The following is a 21776-nucleotide window of genomic DNA, read 5'->3' as shown; positions in this document are numbered from 1 at the left end:
CTGGTAGCAGCTGTAAAGCATGACTTGATCCCATCAAACTCGAAATGAGGGTGAATCCCTAATATAGGTGAAAGGGCAATACAGAAGATAGCTGAGTATATAGCCTCACATTGTGGTATCAAGAACAGTGTTTCCAGATCGATAAGAAATTATATGGTACCCTACCAAAACAATAATCTCTCTCATCCCAAAGGAGTGACTCTGTTGGGCAACACTCCTCCAATACACCATCCAAGTTACCACACTTTACGTACGAACCTACAGTGAGCATCATAACAGGTAGACTGTGGGATGAAAATCACAACTGAAGCTGCTGTCAAACTCCTTACCATCCACACAAATGCACTGTCCAGGCGGGAGGTCGCTGAACAATAAGCAGGAACATAGAGCTTGGTTGTACCCCTTCCTAACCCAGGAACAATGTAAACGATTATAATGCTTCAACACCACTGTGCCTGAGATCAGAGACTGCGGCCAAGGAACCAGAAACAAATGGAGATTTTAAATGAGTTTGTATCCATGAGGGGTCTGGTTATGAGTGGGGTTCCCCAGGGCTCACTGCTGGCTCCCCACCTGTTTACTATATTCACTAATGATCTGGAGGTGACCGTACGTGACACTGTAATTAACTTTGCAGCTGGTACCAAATCATGCCCTTGTCAGTTACCTAGAAGAGGGAAATAGGTTGCGGATAGCTCTGGACAGATCGGAGAAGTAGCCCAAGGTTAGTAAATGGCCTTTAAGGCAGACAACTGTGCAGTTATACACATAGCTGCTCAATATAAGGACATGGAATATATTGAATAGGTGTTGACTAATCATAAATAGGAGAGGTGAAAAGATTTGGGAGTGATAATTGCCCACTCCCTCAAGATTCAAATTCAGTGTCAAAAAGCTGCAGCCAAAGGAAACGGGGCCCTGGGCTGCACTGCCCAAATGATTTGAAACCTAGATCACAATATAAGGGCTATCTAAGGATTCGGTACAACCTCATTTGGAGTACTATGTTTACAACTGGTCCCCCACCTCAGGACAGACTTTGTGACTGTGGAAAAGGTACAGAGAAGGACAACAAAGGGAGGTTATGGTCTGAGATCACAGAACCATGATGAAAACCGTGAGGCCTTGGATATTTGCCTGTTGGAGAGAAGACTTAGAGGGGATGTCATCTAGATATTTAAAGAATACTACAGGGCTGGATATCATGCAAGTAGGTGATGAGGTCAGGGAGAACGAGGTGGGGGGGGGGCGACTGGAAATGTTACTTTTCCCAGAGGGTATTTGTCTTGTGGAGCAGGTTTCAGGAGAAGGTACTGAAGATTGATTCCCTTCAGTCCTTCAAGAAGATCTTCAATTAATTTCTGGAAAAATGGGTGATCACAGCATAAGGAAGGTAGCCGTATATGATTCCGAAAAATAGCCAGTAAGTCTGGGACCTTCTGGGGCTTGCTTGATTGCCTATAAGGGGTCAGAGAGGAATTTTTTAGCAAAGAAAATGCGGTATGCCTCAGTTTTTAAAAAAATCTCTGCCAGAAGATGGGAAAAGGAATGGTTGGTGCAGCTTGAAAGATGGTTTGGCAGGGGAGTGGGATGAGATATGGGACAGACAGCCTTTTCTTTTCCTGAACATATAAGCATAAACTACACACAGTACAGAACCAGGATCAAACCTTGGGGCTTTTTGATCTGTATGGCTCAGTACCAACCCAGGTAGGGCAATAACCTAACAGAAGTCCACTGGAGGACTAGTTCATTCAGGGACAATTCGGTGGTCTGGTCCTCCCAGAAAAGAGCTGCACACACACGGCGAGCATCTCAGGAAATGATCAGTGTGCAGCCTGCAATTTTCTGTCCATTAAAATAAATGCACAGGCAATCACGAGATGAACACTGGCATTTCTCCTTTCATTGTCATCACTGCAGGCACCGTTATCTGCTGAGGGCACTGGATTGCAATTTCATTCCTCTAATGAAGAACGTACTGGGTGTACATATACAGGCCAAAAACAGAAAATCCTCTTATATGTATGAGGTTTATGCTTTCTTTTTCGAAAAGTTTAATACTGAGATCATTGTGGCTATAGTTCTAAATAATAAAGTGAATCCCAACATCTGGATAAGCCCAGAATTCAAAATGTCATAAAAAAGATCAGGAATTATGAGTTATATTTAGTTTTAAAATTAAATCCATCTAGTTAATAAGTTCTGACAAAAGCTCATTGACCTGAAACGTTTAGTCTGTTTCTCTCTCCACAGATGCTCCCTGATCTGCTAAGTGTTGCCAGCATTTTCTGTTTCTATTTCAGACTTCCAGTACCCACAGTATTTTTCTTTAGTTGATCTTGTTTGATGTTAATTGTTCAATTATGTATGTACAGTAAATGCAACCATGTTATAATTGTAGTATCAGTGCATGGTAGCTTTGCTTTTGCACTGGCCCCACTGTTAAACATTTTTCACAGATTTGGTGAGAAAATTGCCACTTCCTCTTCTTATAAAAGTCCTATCTGGCTCAAGCTGAGCTTCTGGCCTCATATCTTTGCTCTCACAAAAGATCACGTTCTTCCAACTCCAGAACATCACCTGCCTTCGCTCCTACACCAGCCCATCTGCTGCTGATGCTCTCACTGTTGGCATTCCATCCTCCATACTGTAAATGTCAACTCATTCAAAACTGTGCTGCAAAAGTCCCATTCACACATGACTGACTTACATTAGCGCCCAATGCTCTAGTGCTTCAAATTTTAAATTCTCATCAGTGTATTTAAATTCTATGATTCCTTCAGGGCCTTTCCCCTTCCTATCCCTGTAACTTCCTCTAGCTCAACACCCCCCCTCCCCAGCTCTCCATTCTCTGACTCTGGCCTCTTTTGCATTCCCCCAGCCCATCCATCACACCTCTATTGGTGGCCCTACTTTTAGTGACCTAGGACTCATGTTCTTGAGTTATAGAATGTTTACAGCATAGAAAGAGGCCTTTCAGTCTATCAAGCCTCTGCCGGCTCTTTGCACGGGCAATTTAGCTAGCCCCCTCTCCCACCCTTTCCCTATAGTCCTGCAAAATTTTCCTTTCAAGTACTTACCAATTCCCTTTTGAAAGCTACGGTTGAATCAACTTCCATAATTCCTTCCTTAAACCCCATCCATTTCGACATATCATTATCCCCCTTTGAGACCCTCTTTAAAACCCTTGCTTTGACCAAGCTCTTGATCACCCCTCCTAATATCTCCTTATTTGACTCGGCATCCATGTTCTGTGACATTTTCTACATTAAAGGCTCTAGACAAGTGCTAGTTGTTATTGAACCTGAAGCATTGGAAAAATTATTTGAAACCTAGCCTTTTAGTTACAGATCAAGGCAAACCTGAAACCAGAACAAAGAGGAGTGAGATTCATACAAACATACGAATTAGGAGCAGGTGTAGGCCACTCGGCCCTTCAAGCCTGCTCCGCCATACAATAGGCTTGTGGCTGAACTGATTACTCCACATTTCCACCAACCCCCCGATAACTTTCCACCCCCTTCCCACTCCACTTTGCTTGGAATCAGCTCATCCCTTAATACTCCACGTTGACTTGGAATCAGCTCATCCCTTAATACTCCACGTTGACCTTTGGTATGAGGTAATTTTGGATTTATACTGACCAAGAGACAGGAAATGCAAACCATAGAAGATTCTGTAAGTGAGCATCATTTCTTTGATATAAATCATTCAGAACTGTTAGTTTCAAAAATGATATTTTAATAGGAATTTGACAAAACTAAGCCTATGGTGCATTTATTAAACAGCCATCTAAGAAATTTAGAAGAAACAGAACTGCATTAAAGATCCTCCTGCCTTCAGGAAAGAAGGCTTCTTTAGGACTTAAAATCACTAGGCTAAGCTTTCACTCAATTCTTCCAACTGCCCCAAGTCTAGTCAGAAAGTCCAGAAGGTGACATTTTTCACACCAAACAAGTGATCCAGGCAGAGATAGACAGATAGTAGAGGGAGTAAGAGCAAGGGACAGAGATATGGGAGGTAATTTTCACCTCTGCTGCTTGGACAGTAAAATGGTGCAGTGGATCACCCACCTGTTATAGAGCCATCACAATTTCCGTCTCGGGCAGGTACTATAACAGGCGGCTGATCTGTTCCACTAATTTACTGCCCAAACAGTGAAGGTTAAAATGACTGGGAAATAAATTACAACAGCAGACCTGAAAGACTTTCAAGGAGGCACAAAAATTGGAAACAGAGGCCCCCATCTTAACAGAGGCGGGCTGCATAGGCAGGGGCAGAATCTCTGTTGGGAAACCCGGTTTCCCGGCATGCTGTGGAGTTTTGACTCCTCAGGCTGCATAGCTTTGTTTTGAGAAAAGATCCCTGCCCGTCTGTCAGCCTGATTGACAGGCATGGCTTCCAGTCGGGCAGGGAGCACACCAACGCAGGCCGCAGCCTCAGGTAAGTCACCTGATGCTGCAAGTCAGAACATGGAGAATGGGGGAGGTCCGATCCCTGACCCTGGAGGGGGGATTGGCGGGGAGGGGGGGGGTGCAGACTCTATGCGGGATGGTCTAATTGTTGGGTGGAGGGGGGTGGGTGAGATTTAGGGGACTGAGGGGAAGAACTTACCTTCTCCACAAAGCTGTCCTCACTTCCCTTCATCTGTTGAATTTGGGAAACCCAGCTGGCCAGGCTTAAACCTTCAAAGCAGGTTAAATCAGAGGCTGCCAGCCTCATTGGAAATATTTAATTGGCTAACCCGCTTTTAGAGAGTGGGTTGGCTTCCTGCCCCTTCGCCTGCCTTGGTTAAACCCGCAAGAGAGTTTTAAAATTTTAACATCTCAACCAACATCAACCCACTCACTTTTGAGTGTTACAATTCAGTCCAGAAAGTCTAATAACCTGAGCTTTTCAACCAACATTATACACTTAACAGAAAACAGAAGAAAAATCTTAGACTATCCTCCATAAACTGCTCTTTCAAAGCCAAAGTGTATCCACAAAAACAAATGTTGCAAGGGATGAACAGAAGTGGACACTCAGACAGACAGGAGGGAGGTTTGAACAGTTCCACCGGTTGGGATGCTGGGTATTGGTGCCGAGAAGCAGTAAAAATAGATACCCACGGCAAGAAAGATGATTGGACGGTGAAAGAAGAATTGGAAGGTTGGTGCATGTCTTACAGAATTAGCATTTGTTGGAAAGGATGATTTGACCCAGAAACTCTTGATTGATGTGAAACCCAGGCACCAAAAAAAGGAGGGACACAAAAAGCTGCAAATCTTTGAGATGTGAGGATGTACAGAGGTCTTTAGTGTCCCATGGACAACAAATAGAGGTAATGAATGGATACCTGAAAGACTAAAATACATGAGAACAATGCCTGCCAAGATCTAGAACAGGAAATTCCAGTCCTTTAGATATAGAGACCAGTTAGGCAAGGCAACCATGCCGAAAGAAATGTAAAGCTAATGCCAAACAGGAAGGTCAAAGAAAAGATGGCTGGATGATACAAGGAATTAAAAATAGAAAATCCCGCAAGTTTATAGCATCGACAAGGAGGATCGACAGGAAGCATTTTGGTTACAGGGCTGAAAAGTTAAGCTGTATCTTCTCTTTTCAGAGAATGGAACATCTGTATATTTTTATTTTGGATCTACAGGATTTGTAGTTTTATTTTTATCTAGACTATACAAGCAATTGGACAGGAATGCCAACCAGAGAAGCAGTAGCAGGAGCACACACAAGCAACATTGGCAAGCCACTTCATTTATGGCTGTAACACTTGAAGAAAGCAATGGTCCTATGAAAAACATGTAGGTTTTGCAATGTTTGCAGTGTATCAGCAGTTATTATGATATGCAGTGAATTTACTGCTTACTTAGATGCCACTCTCTTGCTTCCAAAATACCATCATTTTTTGCTAGATTAAACAGCCAATTTAAAGCAATTTTGTTAAGAATGTATTTTCATCCGATTTACATTGAATTGGAAAACAATCTTTTAACTCTCCTCCCAGCACTCAAAAAATTAAAATCCCACAATAAGGTGAAGATTTCTGAGACTTTAAGTGGTTTTAATAAAGGTGGACACTCTGAATGTAGCTCCAGCTCGCTTATCTAGATATTTCATTGTGTGACTGGCATTAATCATTACAAACAGATAACCTTTAATTACGTTCTTTAAAGCATAAAGAAGAATGACAGCAGAGTAAAAGGCAATGGGAGTAGTTAAAAATTAAAGAAAACAGGAAAACAGGAACAATCAAAGCAGAGTCTGAAAAATGAAAGAGGACGAGAAACGTGCAAATACAAGCAAAGTAAAAGCAAAAATATGGTATCATGTAAAATATTATTGAAAAAAAAAATCCTGCACACGTTCTTCATAATTGGATAGTATTTACAAACCTTGACTGTTCACAGCTCAATGGTTCCCTTAATTCTCTTGCTGGATTTACACATGAGTGTGCACAGGAAAACTAATAAAATAATAAAAGCTGATCTGCAGTCAGAGTTTGATGAGAAACTGGAAAACATAATCCAGCAAGCCAAAAAGGCACTTTGGACAAATTTTAGACAACTTGGGTTTAAAAGAATCTTGGGTTTCAGCATTCTCTACTGTATTATTCCCAATGAGGGGACTAAAGATTCCAGTGGTGGAAATCTGTTTCTGCTGGTGGGAAAATAAAACATCCATAAGACAGCACCTGATCAGTGCACATGGCTTTTTTTCCATTTGATAAAGGTGGTAAACAACAGAAAATGAAACACAAAACACGTGAATGAAACCTAAATACTCTGCAATGGGTCTAAAACTTCTTGTAGAATAAATCTTCAAATTACAACATTTATTTTTAAGACATCACAGAAGAATTCCTACCACAAGGAGGCAATTAAAATGACTGGCAAGCAATTGCTCAAGCACAAACAAAAAAATATAGTTTCAGAAGTCTCATGTACAGCTGAGGACTGTTAAAATTGTATGAACAATCTGATACGTCGCTACAGAAAAAGAAGAGTGCATTTAATAACACAATAAAAAAAAGCAACAATGGAAGACATGAGATGGCAAAGAAAAGTAACATGAGCAGAGGAAACAGGGGCTCTGACAATCCACCTTGTGGAACAGGGTTCCAACATCTGTACTGATACTAGTGACAGTTATGTTAATTTTTCAAAACATTCTCTATTACTTTGCACTTTACAGTCTTAGCTGTCATCATTCTTCATCCCCCAACATATAAGGCAATAATATATAACACACGACTCATCAAGCACTTGATCTTAATCCATGATCATTTGCTTTCTCTTGTATATAAACTCAACACAGTCTTGTTTGATGTTCAAACTGTCTTAATATGGTACGGTGGTAACTTTCTGCATACTCCCAAGGTAAGCAAAATTATTTCCTTATGCCATGATTCTTTTCTGCCGGAGAAGGAGGAGATGGCAGCTCATCATCAAGAAGCTCCACTGGAGCTGAAACCCAAGACCAACAATGAACTCTATAGGGGGATAGCTCCTTGAGATGTCTCTTGTATAGAAAGCAACGGTAGCAAGAACTCCTTGGTGCTGTCCCTTAAGTTTCTCCTGTCACAATCTCATAATTCTCAAAGAGGAAATATTTAGCCTCCTACATTACCGATTAGATACGGTTGTAGAGGACGTAAAACAGGGGCTCCACCTGCACAGGGATGGAAGTACAGTGCAGAATGTTTCACAATATTGCTGGCCACTGCTCATCCCTCTTTTTGGCATGCTGCACACACATATGCAGTACCCATCTGTACCATCAGATTTTTCCATTCAGAATATCATAAAGCCATCTGCAGTTCTACTTGAGGGGAATGGCAGGGCATTATCCCATGGCACCATGGGGTTTATGACAGGGCACCTGCACTGAAGATGCTCCCAAAGTTCTATGGACAGTTTTCTGCAAATAAAAAGCATGTGAAAAGTAGTTTTCGACAAATTGGACAATTACAATATTGTAATGTTATCCACCGTAAAAAGAAAACGCGCCGGGAATTTCTGGCCTTATTAAAAACTTCACAGGGTCATGCCGAATAGTATGCCCAAAATAGTTCTTCTCAGCCACTGTTTGCTGATTATTTGAGTTTCACATTTAGTGCAGCTAAATGACTGGACCCATTAAAATAACTGAACACATAATAAGATGCATATTACTGTCACAATTTGTGCCGTCAGCTGGATTAATGCTCACACAATGATGTTGTACATCTTGTAGCGTGCAATAAAATATTAATCGCACTCCTGTTGAAACACATTACAAAACAACCAATATACGCATCATATAAAAATTCCTACTTACCTCTTGGTCCAAACCATGAAACAAAATAGTGGTTTAACGTCTGGTCCACAACTTCCATTTTTAAAATCTATGGTGATTAAGCAAAATAACATAGTAAATAGAATGCAACGAACAAGGTAATCTGGTGATGTTTCAGTAACTGTCAGTATATTTAATATAATTCCTCATTTTCTACATCATATTGTGATCAATTATATTCTGACGTTTTAAATGGGGGATATTGCAGCTTAAGAACATCAATACTGTTATGAGTTTTAATGCTCCATCTAGGTTTCTCAACAAAGAATGTCTTTCAAATGGAATGTACATTTTTTTACACTGAATTACATTTATGGTCTCCAAATCTGAGCAGCTGGGAAGGAGGAGGAAGAGATTTCCTTTGTTACTATATGTTCCGAAAGTGTAATATAAATAATGAGTTAACAAACTCGACATCTCATGCACAGGATGTCATCGCCAGAGTTCACTCTACTTTGCACTTAGGGTTGGAAGTTTATGGGATGGTACACGTTTTTACCACACAGGTTACATTTCCTTGGCAATTAAAACTTGCCCAGGAGCCAGCTTTTGAAAAGTGGCTGTATAAGTGAAATATCTGTAACTATCAGATGTCCAAATCACTGACACATGTCATAGTGTTTTGGCTCTATAAGGTTTCCACAGATTTGTTCATTTGTGCACATGCCTATTTTTAACTAGAGTAAATAATAAAACGGATTGAACACATTGGTCTCTATGACTCGAGGGTGTAATAAGTCCTTTCCTCTCCCTCCTACCTGTGTTATAGGAACTTCTATTCACGATGGACATAGAAGTGACTTTATTGTGTATTTGTTGCCATTTAGGTGAAACACGGGTCCAAAAAACCTGACATCCCTTGCTTTTGCCAGAACTATGGTGCAGTGGTACTTTCACTGCACTCCAGATTGATGAACCTAGCCCCATCAGCCTTCCCAGGATGAGGCAATTTTCATATTTTTGGTGGGCACCAGCCACAGTATCAATACAGCTTGGGTGCCCAGTAAAAGTGGCAGTCAGCAAATGCTTTGTTGGCCAGAGCTCGTGTGAAAAATCCAGGACATCTGGCTGAAATCTTCAGAACAAATTTGAATTGGGTCCCTTGACAGCAAGGCTGATTTCACTAGGACTGAAACATTCGCTTTTTGACAGTTCCAGCCCTTAAAACAAGCCGGGAACACTCTTGTGGGCCCCAGTCATGCCCAAGAAGGGTGCTGTACACTTGTCTCTTGCAGGTATATTACACTGGGGGCAGTGGGTGCAGGATTAATGTGAATTTAGCAGGTGACACTATCCCACCAGTTCCACCTCCATTAATCACGTCAAGCTGGAAGGAGGCAGACACAACAGCTGCCCAGCTCTGCCCAACAGGAAATCCTGGCACTACTTCCGATGCGGTGAAGACCCAGTGTTACTCGATCCCATCTCTCTTTGCACTGCTGAAGGTCTTAGCCTACTCCAGACGCATCCAAATCTGCTCAGACCCCACTGGGCAGGACTTTCCCCATGGGCTTCGGAACCCTACTGTCATGGTCAGAAGCTCGCACTGTGGGGATAAACAGCCACCCAGCTGTGACGTTCCCCAAATTGGCCAAGTAATGGCCAGAGGGCAGGCTCACTGTCCAATTAAGGACAGCAGGTGGGGATCTCAAAGCTAGGGGCCCAACAGGAGGCCCTCCCGCACTGGAGAAGCAGCAGTCTGCTATTTCAGGTAAGTGAGAGGAAGGGGGCCCCAAGATGGAGGCAAATTTTTAAACTTTGAATCAAAAATGGCCTCAGCAGGTGGGCCACCATTGTCAGGGGAACCCTCCACAGGGCAGCCTGTGGCTGCAGCTGAAGACAGGGAGGCCTCTAAGTCTGCCTGGAGCGCTGGCTCCCACCGGTCTGCTGCCAGGAGACCACTTCCAGGCAGCTGCACTACTCCCTGACGCCTCTGGGGACCCAGAGGCCGACTGGGTAATTCCAATTGGCCTCTGACAATAGGCATTAATAGGCATTCAACTATCTTAATTGGCTACCCGCTGCTTGTGGCACAATGGCTGCAGGCATGAATTTACAATGCCCAGCTGCCTCTGTGCCCAACTGCATTGGGGCCTACAAATTCAGCCCAATGGCCTGATTTGTGTAATGGAAATGTCATGAACTGATATGTGATTGTTCTCTTTCCCGAATCATAAAGATAGTAGCCTAGATTTTTCAAAATGGGTGAAGTTTGCACCCAAGTGGTTAGTTTGAAGCCTGTTTAATGCCAATATTGTCCATTCCCCTCTAGTGTAAACTGCTGATGGATCTCTGTCCAACTGTTCAATCAACATCACCCAATTTGCAGGTGCAAGTCGGCTGATCACAACTGAAATTCCCACGAATGCTTCGAAAAATCAAGGAGACTGCCTCCCATGATGGGTTTTTTTTGGTAGATCTGAGGACAGCAGAGGTGGAAAGCACAAGCCTACAAGGATAAAACAGCATGGATTACACCAACTACAGCTCGTAAATCAGAGGAGAGTGTGGGATGAGGGGGACGTGGGATGTGACAAGGCAGATTAGGTATGAGGATACTGCCACCTTCAATGGTTTCAGCCCTGCCGCTGGCCATGGCCTCTTTATGGGGCATTCCAATAACAACCAACACCGTCTCCTCCATGGGGATTAGAACATGTCGGCGTGCCAGTACACCTCTAGTTAGTTCATGCTGTCTCCAGTTGTGTGCCACCTTGTCCTATAAGAGAAAGAGAAGTGTGCCAGTGAGTTTGGTGCAATGTGTTTGCCTGATGTGACTTTCATGGTTGAATAGCTGGGTGTGTGTGCCAGCTGTAAGACATGGGTGTGAGCCCTGCAGCAGTGCTAAGTGTGTGAGGGTGAGATGAAGCATACGTATGTTAGGTATGAGTCCTGATGGATAGAGATTGTCGGTAGCTGAGTGAAGGGGGTGACGTGATTTGAGCAGTGCCTGAGGCTAGTGGAGCAGTTGGTAGGATATGGCAATTGAAGCTGCATTCACTTGCCCTGACCTTGCATCTGTGGCATTGCATCTAGGTCCTTAGAGCATGACTCCTGGCATTGCCGTCCGCAGCTATCTGCTTCCACTGCCTTTTGACCGTGAGTCTGCAGGGACTCCTGACCCACTGCGAATCAGAACATTTCTCCTACCCTCCATCGCTTGCACCGAGACCTCCAGTGCAGTGTCTGAAAACCCTGGCGCACAGTCTCTCCTGTGTTGTGCCATTCTTCATTGTTTCGCAGGCCAGATTCAGTTCCTGCATGACAACCAGCTCCTGCTCCAGCCACAATGCATCTCCCCTTTAAGAGGTGTAGACTAGCATTAAGCAGTGCAGGTGAGCTTTAAGTAGTGCTTGCAAGTCACGATTCTCAGCCCCCTGCTAATGTGGCGTTGGTTGCACGCAGCAATCATTCAAATGAGTAGGCAGCATGAATGGGCACAGGCTCATCGTGCATCGCGATCCCCATGCTTGTTTTCAGCAGCTATCTAATTTTCCGGTGCATCCAACAGGGAGCAGCGTGCCGAGGGAGTGCACCTTAGGAAATTGTGGCTGCACGATTCATGAATTTTCAGCCCTGTAAAATTTTTGGTTGGAAATTCACAGGCTGCACATCAGTATTTTTTTTAATTCTTTCATAGGATGTTGGTGTCGCTGGCTAAACCAGCATGTATTGCCTATCCCTAATTGCCCTTGAACTATGTGGCTTGCTAGGTGATTTCAAAGGGCAGTTAACTTCAGTAAAGCCTTTGTCAAGGTCCCTCATGGCAGACTGATACAAAAGGTGAAGTCACACGGGATCAGAAGTGAGCTGGCAAGATGGATACAGAACTGGCTCAGTCAGAGAAGACAGAGGGTAGCAGTGGAAGGGTGCTTTTCTGAATGGAGGGATGTGACTAGTGGTGTTCCGCAGGGATCAGTGCAGGGACCTTTGCTGTTTGTGGTATATATAAATGATTTGGAGGAAAATGTAGCTGGTCTGATTAGTAAGTTTGCGGATGACACAAAGGTTGGTGGAGTTGCGGATAGTGATGAGGATTGTCAGAGGATACAGCAAGATATAGATCGGTTGGAGACTTGGGCGGAGAAATGGCATATGGAGTTTAATCCAGACAAATGTGAGGTAATGCAATTTAGAAGGTCTAATACAGGGGGGAGGTATACAGAAAATGGCAGAACCCTTAGGAGTATTGACAGGCAGAGAGATCTGGGCGTACAGGTCCACAGGTCACTGAAAGTGGCAACGCAGGTGGATAAGGTAGTCAAGAAGGCATACGGCATGCTTGCCTTCTTCGATCGGGGCATAGAGTTTAAAAATAGGCAAGTCATGCTGCAGCTGTACAGAACTTTACTTAGGCCACACTTAGAATATTGCGTGCAATTCTGGTCGCCACACTACCAGAAGGACGTGGAGGCTTTGGAGAGGGTACAGAAGAGGTTTACCAGGATGTTGCCTGGTCTGGAGGGCATTAGCTATGAGGAGAGGTTGGATAAACTCGGATTGTTTTCACTGGAATAACGGAGGTGGAGGGGCGACATGAGAGAGGTTTACAAAGTTATAAGCGGCATGGACAGAGTGGATAGTCAGAAGCTTTTTCCCAGGGTGGAAGAGTCAGTTACTAGGAGACATAGGTTTAAGGTGCAAGGGGCAAAGTTTAGAGGGGATGTGCGAGGCAAGTTCTTTACACAGAGGGTGGTGAGTGCCTGGAACTTGTTGCCGGGGGAGGTGGTGGAAGAAGGTACCATAGAGACGGTTAAGAGGCATCTTGACAAATCCATGAATAGGATGGGAATAGAGGGATACGGACCCCGGAAGTGCAGAAGGTTTTAGTTTAGGCAGGCATCAAGATCGGCGCAGGCTTGGAGGGCCGAATGGCCTGTTCCTGTGCTGTACTGTTCTTTGTTCTTTAAGAGTCACCCACGTTGCTGTGGGTCTGGAGCCATATGTAGGCCAGACCAGGTAAGGATGGCAGATTTCCTTCCCTAACGGCATTACTGAACCAGTTCTGCTTTCTGTGCACCTTGTGGTGAGCCAAAACCTGCTGGATCATGGAAGCACCCTTAATATTTCAAACATGGCCATATCAATCACCATGCAATGTTAGAAGGACATCAGTCAGCCTACACCCAAACTCCCTTGAGATTTGATTACCTCGATTAATAAGTTTATCCTTTCAATGAACGATGAATAATTGTGCCAAATTGTTTTAAGCTTCAAGATGGTTAATAAATTGCTTTCAGATCTGTATACAAACTGGACAGAACAATCTTTGTACAGTGTGAGTTAAGGTGATGTTCAACCACATGAGCATTCAACTGTTATGCTCACGAAACCTATAACTGTTTGCTCAGTGCAATCAGATGGCAACAGTAGAAGGAAGTACAATAGTCTGCAAGTAAAAGATCTTTCAACTATAACTATAGTTATCCCTAACTAAAATGAAAAGCAAATAATATACAGACGTAAAAATAGAACTGTGAAGGTGGGATTATCAAATAAAAACAGAAAATACAGCTAAGTTAAGCTAACTGCCAGTTTCTACTGATTTCTGGGGTAAATGTTCATCTTCATGGGCAGTAAACAGGCGGAGTGAATCAGCCGCCCATTATACAAATTGCCAAATTTTCACCTCACTGATTTCAATCAAATGGAAGTTGTGCAGCTTCAATAACACATGGACGGTCCACTTCGCCTGGTTACCGCCCATGTGGTGAAGGCAACAACGTACCTCCCTGTTGTTACACTAAATAGCATGTTAATACACTGTTACACTGTTCCTATCTACAGGAAAGGGAAACCAAAATGACAAAATGATGGTTGCAGTCCAGTAGTGTAAGCAACTCTGTACTTGGCTTCCAACCAAACGTCAAGTGGGTTCAAGCCACAGGGCCATCTGTGACTCAAGTACACCTTGCTGCACTCCACTAGCTCTTAGTTGGGCCATTAGATAAAATGTCACATGAAAGCAAGGTAATCTATCTCAGGAAGAGATGAACACTACCTGTGATATCATTCCATTTCCCAGACATTCTTGGAATGATAATGAAATCTACAGTTAAGACTCCGTTTAACTCAGAAGGCGCATGAACCTAGAGATTCCTGCTGGTAGTATTTGAGATTTCGGGCTGAATTTTTGGGCCCGGTCAAGGTCGACAACAGAAGCAGACAGGGTCTGAACAAACCAGTGACGGCCGGCGAGCGGAGTCAGGGCTGATAGGGCTGTCTGCCCCCACGAGGCAGTAGCCAAATAGGCTCATTAGGAGCCTAGTTAGCCAGTCAAAGGTGGCCGATTGGGATTTTCTAGTTGGCCTCCAGTTTCCTGACGCGACGGGGTCAGTTTAACTGCCTGGAGATGTGCAGCCAACAGGAGGGCGGTGGGGGCCAGTGCTCCAGGCAGGCCTACAGGACATCACAGCCTGCCTGGGTGCAGGTGCGGCCAAATGCCACCCTGTAGAGGGATTTCCACTGTCTCCCCCCAACCCCCACCACCACTACCCCCGCCCCATAACCACCAAACAGTGGCGGCCTGGCAGATTTTTCTGTTCGTTACTTGAAGTTTTAAAAAAGTTGGTGAGAAGGTGCCTCCACATCGAAGCACCCTCTCAGATACTTAACTCTTTACTGCAGCCTGCTCCTCAAGCTGAAAGGCCTCTGATTGGTCCTCCAGCTTCGAAAGCCCACCCACCATCCTTAATTGAATAGGGAACCTATCTCCATGCCAGTTAAGGGGGTGCCTCCATCAAAATCCCATAGACTGACTGTTCCCCTCCACCCCCATCCACCCCCCCCCACCCCACCCCCACCGACCCCAGAGGTGGGTTCGGGACACAGACACAGTCCCGACTCATGTTTCCCGCCTTCAAAGCGAAAATTCAGCCCTTCATTGCCCTATAATACTGCCCTGTTTCCTATGCCAATGTTGGCATTCATCCATTTATTTTAAAAAGGGTTATTAATATCTCCATTAAGATCAATTGATCAATGACTGAGGAATGTCATTCACCAGCAGTGATTTCTAGGTTATTGCCAGAGAGCACTTTGCAAATGAGAAAACAAGTCACAAAAGTGAGCAGGAAAGGAAATTAATCTGAGTGTTATCGCATCATTTTAAACGCTATTTTGATCCTTTTAATGCCCATTTTTAAATGTCACTGCATTACAGCTCTATGTTTTGATTGTTAAAACAATCAAATGAACATTTAGAACAAAAAAGGCTCCTTTTATTGATTTTCAAATGTTCTGCTGAATGATAGAACACAATGTTACAGATTCTCAGGATTCTCCCATCATATCAATCACAAATAAGGTCATCTGTGATCACTCACATCCCCTTTTCCTGTCCCAGCCCTACTTGCTTCTGTGTCTGCCTCTGGAAAAAACTCTCTCCCAATTCGCTTGCAACTGCACTTTCAAAATCCCAACTGGGATTATAAATACAAGTTGTTTGTGTTGATTATATATTTTGTAGGTAGATAATGACTCTCAGTTGTAGCTGGGAAATCAAGACACTGTGGGCTTTTTCCTGCAACTGTATTCCATTCAACCTCTGAGCTCCATTACCTAGGGAAGTCTATGACCCCCGAATGAATGGAAGGTTCCTAATATCCTTCTGAACTCCCGCAAGGACCATGTGTCGTCCAAACCTAATTCCTGTTCTACTTGCTCAACATATGCCCCCTACTAGGGAATGGCTTCAACCTTGTCGGTAAGCAATACCAGGCAAGTACTGAAATGTATCCAGTCCCCCATATCTGGATGGAATACCATGTTCTCCAGGGTATCATCACCCAAAGAAGTTATTGCCAGCTGTCCCTCGATTCGAGGATGACGTCTACTCAAGGTCGTAAGTTTTTTGCCACGGGTCTTCAGGGTTCTGAACAGGCCGATTCTCGACCCACAGATATGGGCACATGGGGCAGGACATCCAATGAGGTAGTGGGATCCGGAGTGCAAGAATTGCTTTGTTTTTGTTCCTTCTCTGCTGCCGCTTTGCCTCATTATTAAGGCGTTTGGACTCAAAGCATGATGCAGCTTGATGGACAAGTTGTCGCTATTTTGAACGATTGGTAACAAGTTCCTCCCAGTCATCAGTGTCAATGCTGCCGCGCTTCAAAGAGAGCATCAGAGTGTCTTTGAAGTGTTTTCTTTATCCTTACCGGAACCCTGGCCATTTGAGAGTTGAGAAAACAGGACCTGGCAAAGGAGACGGTTTTCAACCATCCAGTCACAGTGTCCAGTCCATTGAAAGTTGGTTTTTCAGGAGTTTTGCCTGAATACTTGTGGAGCTGGCTTCAAGAAGGACACTAGTGTTTGTCTGATGGTCCTCCCATTGAATCCGGAGGATGCGGCGGAGGTATTGTTGATGGAATTTCTCTAGTGCTGTTATGAGTCGCTGATACACAGTCCAGGTCTCGCTGCAGTACAGGAGTGTACTGCACCCTGCACTGTACACTAGGACTTTTGTTGACTTGCGGAGGTCTTTGTTGTCAAACACTCACTGCCGTAGTTAGTAGAAGGTTGAGCTGGCGCAGCTGATCCAGTATTGGATCTCCTCCTCAATGGTGGCCTTTTGAGAGAGGTGGCTGCCAAGGTATGGGAAGTGCTCAACATATTCCAAAAAAGTACTGACATTCTGTATAACGTAATTTTTTAAAAATTCTTGGAAGTAAGTTTCTTGATTGCATGCTTCCAGCACACAGCCTGTTACAAACTCTTGAATGCAATTGTCTATAAAGAAATGACAGTTGAGGTACCACTTACCTTTGACTGCATAACATAGAGTGTATTGTGTTCAGGTAACTGACACATAAAAATATTGTAAATAACTTTAGAAACCTTAGGGGCAAACATTTCTTTTCAGAGATGAATCCTCTTCATTCTGAATCCCTTCCCTTCATAAACCTCATTCATAGAATTTTACAGAACAGAAAGAGATCATTCAGTCCAACTGGTCCCCACCAATGTTTACACTCCACGCAAGCCTCCTTCTGTCCTACTTCATCTCACCCTTCTATTTCTTTCTCCATCGTGTTCTTATCTACCTCCTCTTAAATGCACTTATATTATGCACCTCAACTACTCTATGCAGTTGTGAGTTCCACATTCCAGCCACTCTGAGTAAAAAAGTTGCTCACAAATTCCTGACTTGATTTATTGGGGACTATCTTATATTTAAGACCTCTAGTTTTGAACTCCCTCACAAGTGGAAACACCATCTCTATTATCTATCCTTTGAAATCTCTCTATAATTTTAAAGACCTCTATTAGGTCTCCAACCTCAGCCTTCTCTTTTCTAGAGAAAAGAGCCCCAGTATGTTCTGTCTTTCCTGATAGGTATAACCTTTCAATTCTGGTGTCATCCTTGCAAGCCTTTTATTTGCACTTTCTCCAGTGCCTTGATATCCTTTATATAATATGAAGAACAGTACTGCGTTCAATAATGCGGTCTAACCAAGGTTCTACACAAGTCGTTTGAATTATTTTATACTATCAGCTTTATTAACCTTCCCTGATAATTTATTTCATAATTCTATGACCCTTTGGGTTAGAAAGTTTCACGTGTCCTCCATCATTTATAATTTTCTATTTTTAAATAACTGTTTTTGGCATTGTGCCCGACACAGCAATAGCTACAACAGGCATGAGAAAAATCCCAGCAAAAAGATAAATAAAGAAATCATCATCACACTACATGCAGCTGGAAAGCAATATTCTAACAACAACAAATTTAAGTACAAGATCAGAACAGTCAAACACCTGAGACAAGATTAAGCTAATCAACAGTTTAAAACGAGGCAACAACTACTGTGTTGAGAAATTCAATAAGGATGCAGCATAAGAGAAACCTAATTAGGTCCAATATCAGCAGGGTCAGGGTGGGTATAACTAGGGAAAGAGGTCATGGAGCACAAGGAAAGGCTTTAAGTAACGTTTTCAGGTTTCCAACAAGAGGGAATATATTCTTGCAGCTAGGGTGTGTAACAAGTAATGCGTAGCTAAGCAACTAACTGGGAAAAAACCTGCAATAATGGTGCTGAAATCACCTGTTAAGCCCTTTAATTGATGCATATAGCATAAATAATGCTCAGTGCATCAGTCTAGCTGCGGAACGTACCATCTGGAGCACTAAAAGTGGGCATTTTACTGACTAGGTCCCTTCAGCTCATTGTGGACAGCATGGGAAAATGGAGGAATGCCCTCTGCAGGCAATCCACCACAACACTCGACACGCAAATTTGTGAAGCGTTCCATATTAAAAAAAAGAGTCCAGCAGCGTGGGAGGCAATCACATGGGAGATGAAGACAGTCTCCACAAGCCGCCTTATTTGGAGAGTTATGAGGAAGAAGGTGTCCAATTTCAAAAAAAACCAGTGAAGCAAAAACAACACTATCAGTTCTCTGACACTGTATTATATGGGTACAGTTATAAATGGCCTTATGACCTTACATTTGTACATGAGTGTTCGTGTCAGCTGTTTCACATTAATTGAAGTAGCTATCAAAGCAGGTTATAACAGTCAGTTAGATTTACCTGAATAGTTTGACATAGGACTATTGTTACCCTGATTTTAGGCAGTACGTTTACTGCAACTGAAACACAAGAAGGAGGTAATGAAGATAGTCCCCAACCATGACAGCATTACATTATCTCCAACTATTTACCAATAACTGAGAAAGATTACTCACAAACAATCCTTCAGCAGAGATAAAACTATGTAAAAGTACTCATTTCCGTTTCAGATGGCTCAATTTTACTAAACCTGGTAATATAAATGTTATTGTGCAGACCTTGTTTCTCATTAGAAAATTACATCTCAAACAATCCATACTACTCTTCATAGAGCAACACAGCCACGAAGACTGGTGATCGCACACAACAAATAAAAACTCCTTGCCCACAGCAAGCAGGTAATTATGGATGTTATAGGCCGGGAGGCCTTAAAGGACATGGGGTGCTGAACTTTGTAGTGAAAACAACACTCCTGGCTTGCGTGATCATAAATGCAAAAGCTCACCATGGCCACGATTTTTACTTTAACCAGATTTCTGACCTATTGTGAAGCATAGAAAGTACTGTCATGCGAATACCAATGTGATTCTCCTGTGCCATCTTGTTTTACAGGAAGGGTACAATCCCAGGTTAAGAAAGCCTGTATGTGCTCATCACATACATATTCCCACGCAAATTACTTGAAGCAATTGTCAGCCCAGCCACAAAAACTTTGTACGGTATTAGTGAGCTTGATGGAGCAAGAGTGAGTCACTGATGGCAGGCAAGGAGGGGGCAGCAGCGGTGGATACAGGAGGTTTTGATGTCCTTGGAAATGCAATGGGAACAGCAATCAAAGACACCGGAGACCTTGGAGCTGTGCAAAATACCTGTTCACAGAAATCAGTGTCCCCCACCCACCAGGGCCTCTGCAACTTTGCCCAATACCTTCTGAAGTTGAGCAAGCCCTTTTGGACACACAGACTTTTGAGAATACGACTCCCTGTTGGAGTTTGGAAAGCCTTATGGCTTCATAAGAAGTCATAAACACCTCGTGAAAGCCCCAACACTGGAGATCCCAAGCTTCAATCTTCCTTGCAGTTCATGGGCAACTCTAAACCACATCCGCAAAAACCACGGCAGATGTGAATTCTTAATGCACAAATGGAAAATTCAAAACTCTCCAGTGTGCAACTGTGGTCACGCAGAAAAAAGCACGAAACATATAACAACTCATTGCCCAATTCACAAATACAAAGGAGGTGATACACTCCACTACCAGAGGGGTCTGGACAGAATAGATAGGGAGAAATTATTCCCATTGGCGGAACAGTCACGAACCAGAGGACACTGATTTAAGGTGAATAGCAAAAGAACTAAAGGCAATATGAGGAAAACCTTTTTAGACATGAGTGCTTAGGATCTGGAAAGCACTGCCTGAGAGTGTGGTAGAGGCAGATTCAACCATGGGTTTCAAAAGAGACTGGATAATTACCTGAAGTGAAAACAATTGCAGGGCTATGGGGAAAAGGCTGGGGAGTGGAACTAGGTGAGTTGCTCTTGCAGAGGGCTGGCAGGGACACAACAGGCCAAATAGCCTCGTTCTATGCTGTAACAACTCTCTAATTCTATGATTCCTGACACAATTACCTGGTTGAACTGCCTGAATGTAAAATTATAGTTTTTGTTCTACATGTACATCAGCCATAAGAAAGAAAAAGTAGCCTGGACCTGAGCTCCAATACTGGTATGCATGCAAGCAAAAGCACAGCAGGAGATGGATTGCTCTCAAGTCACTGCCAGTGCCTGACCATTAACTCCCTGTGGGAAAGTGACACAAGAAGCACCACAATTTGGACATGCTATTCCTTGCACACAGTAGTTGAAACATCAGAAATTACATTTATTACATTAAAGCAAAATACTGCAGATGCTGGGCATTTGAAATAAAAAAAACAGAAAATGCTGGAAACACTCAGCAGGTTAGGCAGCATCTGTGGAGAGAGGAAGGAAGGATAAAGGTATCAGGTCTTTCAAACACAAGGTTCTGATGAAAGGGCATTGATTTGAAATGTTAACCCTCCTCCCATTTTCTCAGACTGCAGCTGTTGGTAATGATTCTGCAGTCACTATTTACACCTCCTCTAGAGCTATCTTGAGTTTCTTTACTTGTCCCACTACCATCTCCTTTTGCCTTGCACCAATATCTCTTTTGTCCTCTATTTCTTAACTTCCACCCTATCACAGAACTTCCCTTTTGTTCTTTCTTCCTCTTTTCCCTTTCCTTGTCCCAATATTTGCTTAAAACCTGTTACATCTTTAACTTCTTCCAGTTCTGACTAAAGGTCATGAACTTAAAATGTCAGTATTTTTCTCTCCACTGATGCTGCCTGACCTGCTGAGAATCTCCAGCAATTTCCCGTTTATATTTCTATTATATTAAGTGTAAGTTGTTCTGCGGAAGTGTGGGGGTTCTACAGAGGTGTCACCTGCCAGTTTGGATTAAGGAACCCATGCATTCAGCAGGAAATGGCCTCCTTCTGTGCTGTAAACATTCTGTGATTCTAAGATTCTATGTGTGGATGGCGAGCACAGCCCAGAAAATGTGCATTCGCTGGCAGAATTTTTTAATGGTGGTTGATGTATAACATCTGAATATTGTGGGAGCAGTATGCTGTTGTGTTGATGGATGAGAAGAAATGCCTGCAAGTGATGCGAGTACAATTAATGACGCCTTATACTCAGGGAACGGCCAACGGATGGTGAAATTGGGTTTGTCTATCAAGTTAATGCTGCATGCTGCAGCTTAAGTTAGGCTCATATTATGGACAACGTTTGCATAAATGCATGATTTACTATTTTTGATGTTGTAAGGAGTGACAAGAAATAGATTTAATTTTACTCAAAAATATAGTCCGTTCATTCGTGAATTGCCTGTAAAAGGAAAAAA

General features: G+C 43.2%; 1 protein-coding gene across 3 annotated transcripts in view; it reads right to left on the bottom strand.

The window, feature by feature from the left end:
- elovl5 (ELOVL fatty acid elongase 5) overlaps window positions 1–21776 on the bottom strand; it is a 113768-nt gene that overhangs the window by 48909 nt on the left and 43083 nt on the right. For all 3 annotated transcript variants that reach the window (XM_068021322.1, XM_068021330.1, XM_068021312.1), the window contains one exon: window positions 8320–8386. In XM_068021322.1, coding sequence (XP_067877423.1) covers window positions 8320–8377 — 58 coding nt within the window. In that variant the 5' untranslated portion in view covers window positions 8378–8386. The remainder of the gene's footprint in view (window positions 1–8319; window positions 8387–21776) is intronic.

Source organism: Heterodontus francisci, chromosome 3, assembly GCF_036365525.1.
Source record: "Heterodontus francisci isolate sHetFra1 chromosome 3, sHetFra1.hap1, whole genome shotgun sequence".
Taxonomy (NCBI): Eukaryota; Metazoa; Chordata; class Chondrichthyes; order Heterodontiformes; family Heterodontidae; genus Heterodontus; species Heterodontus francisci.
Note: the sequence above shows the minus strand (reverse complement) of the source record. Positions and strands in the feature narration are given on the sequence as shown.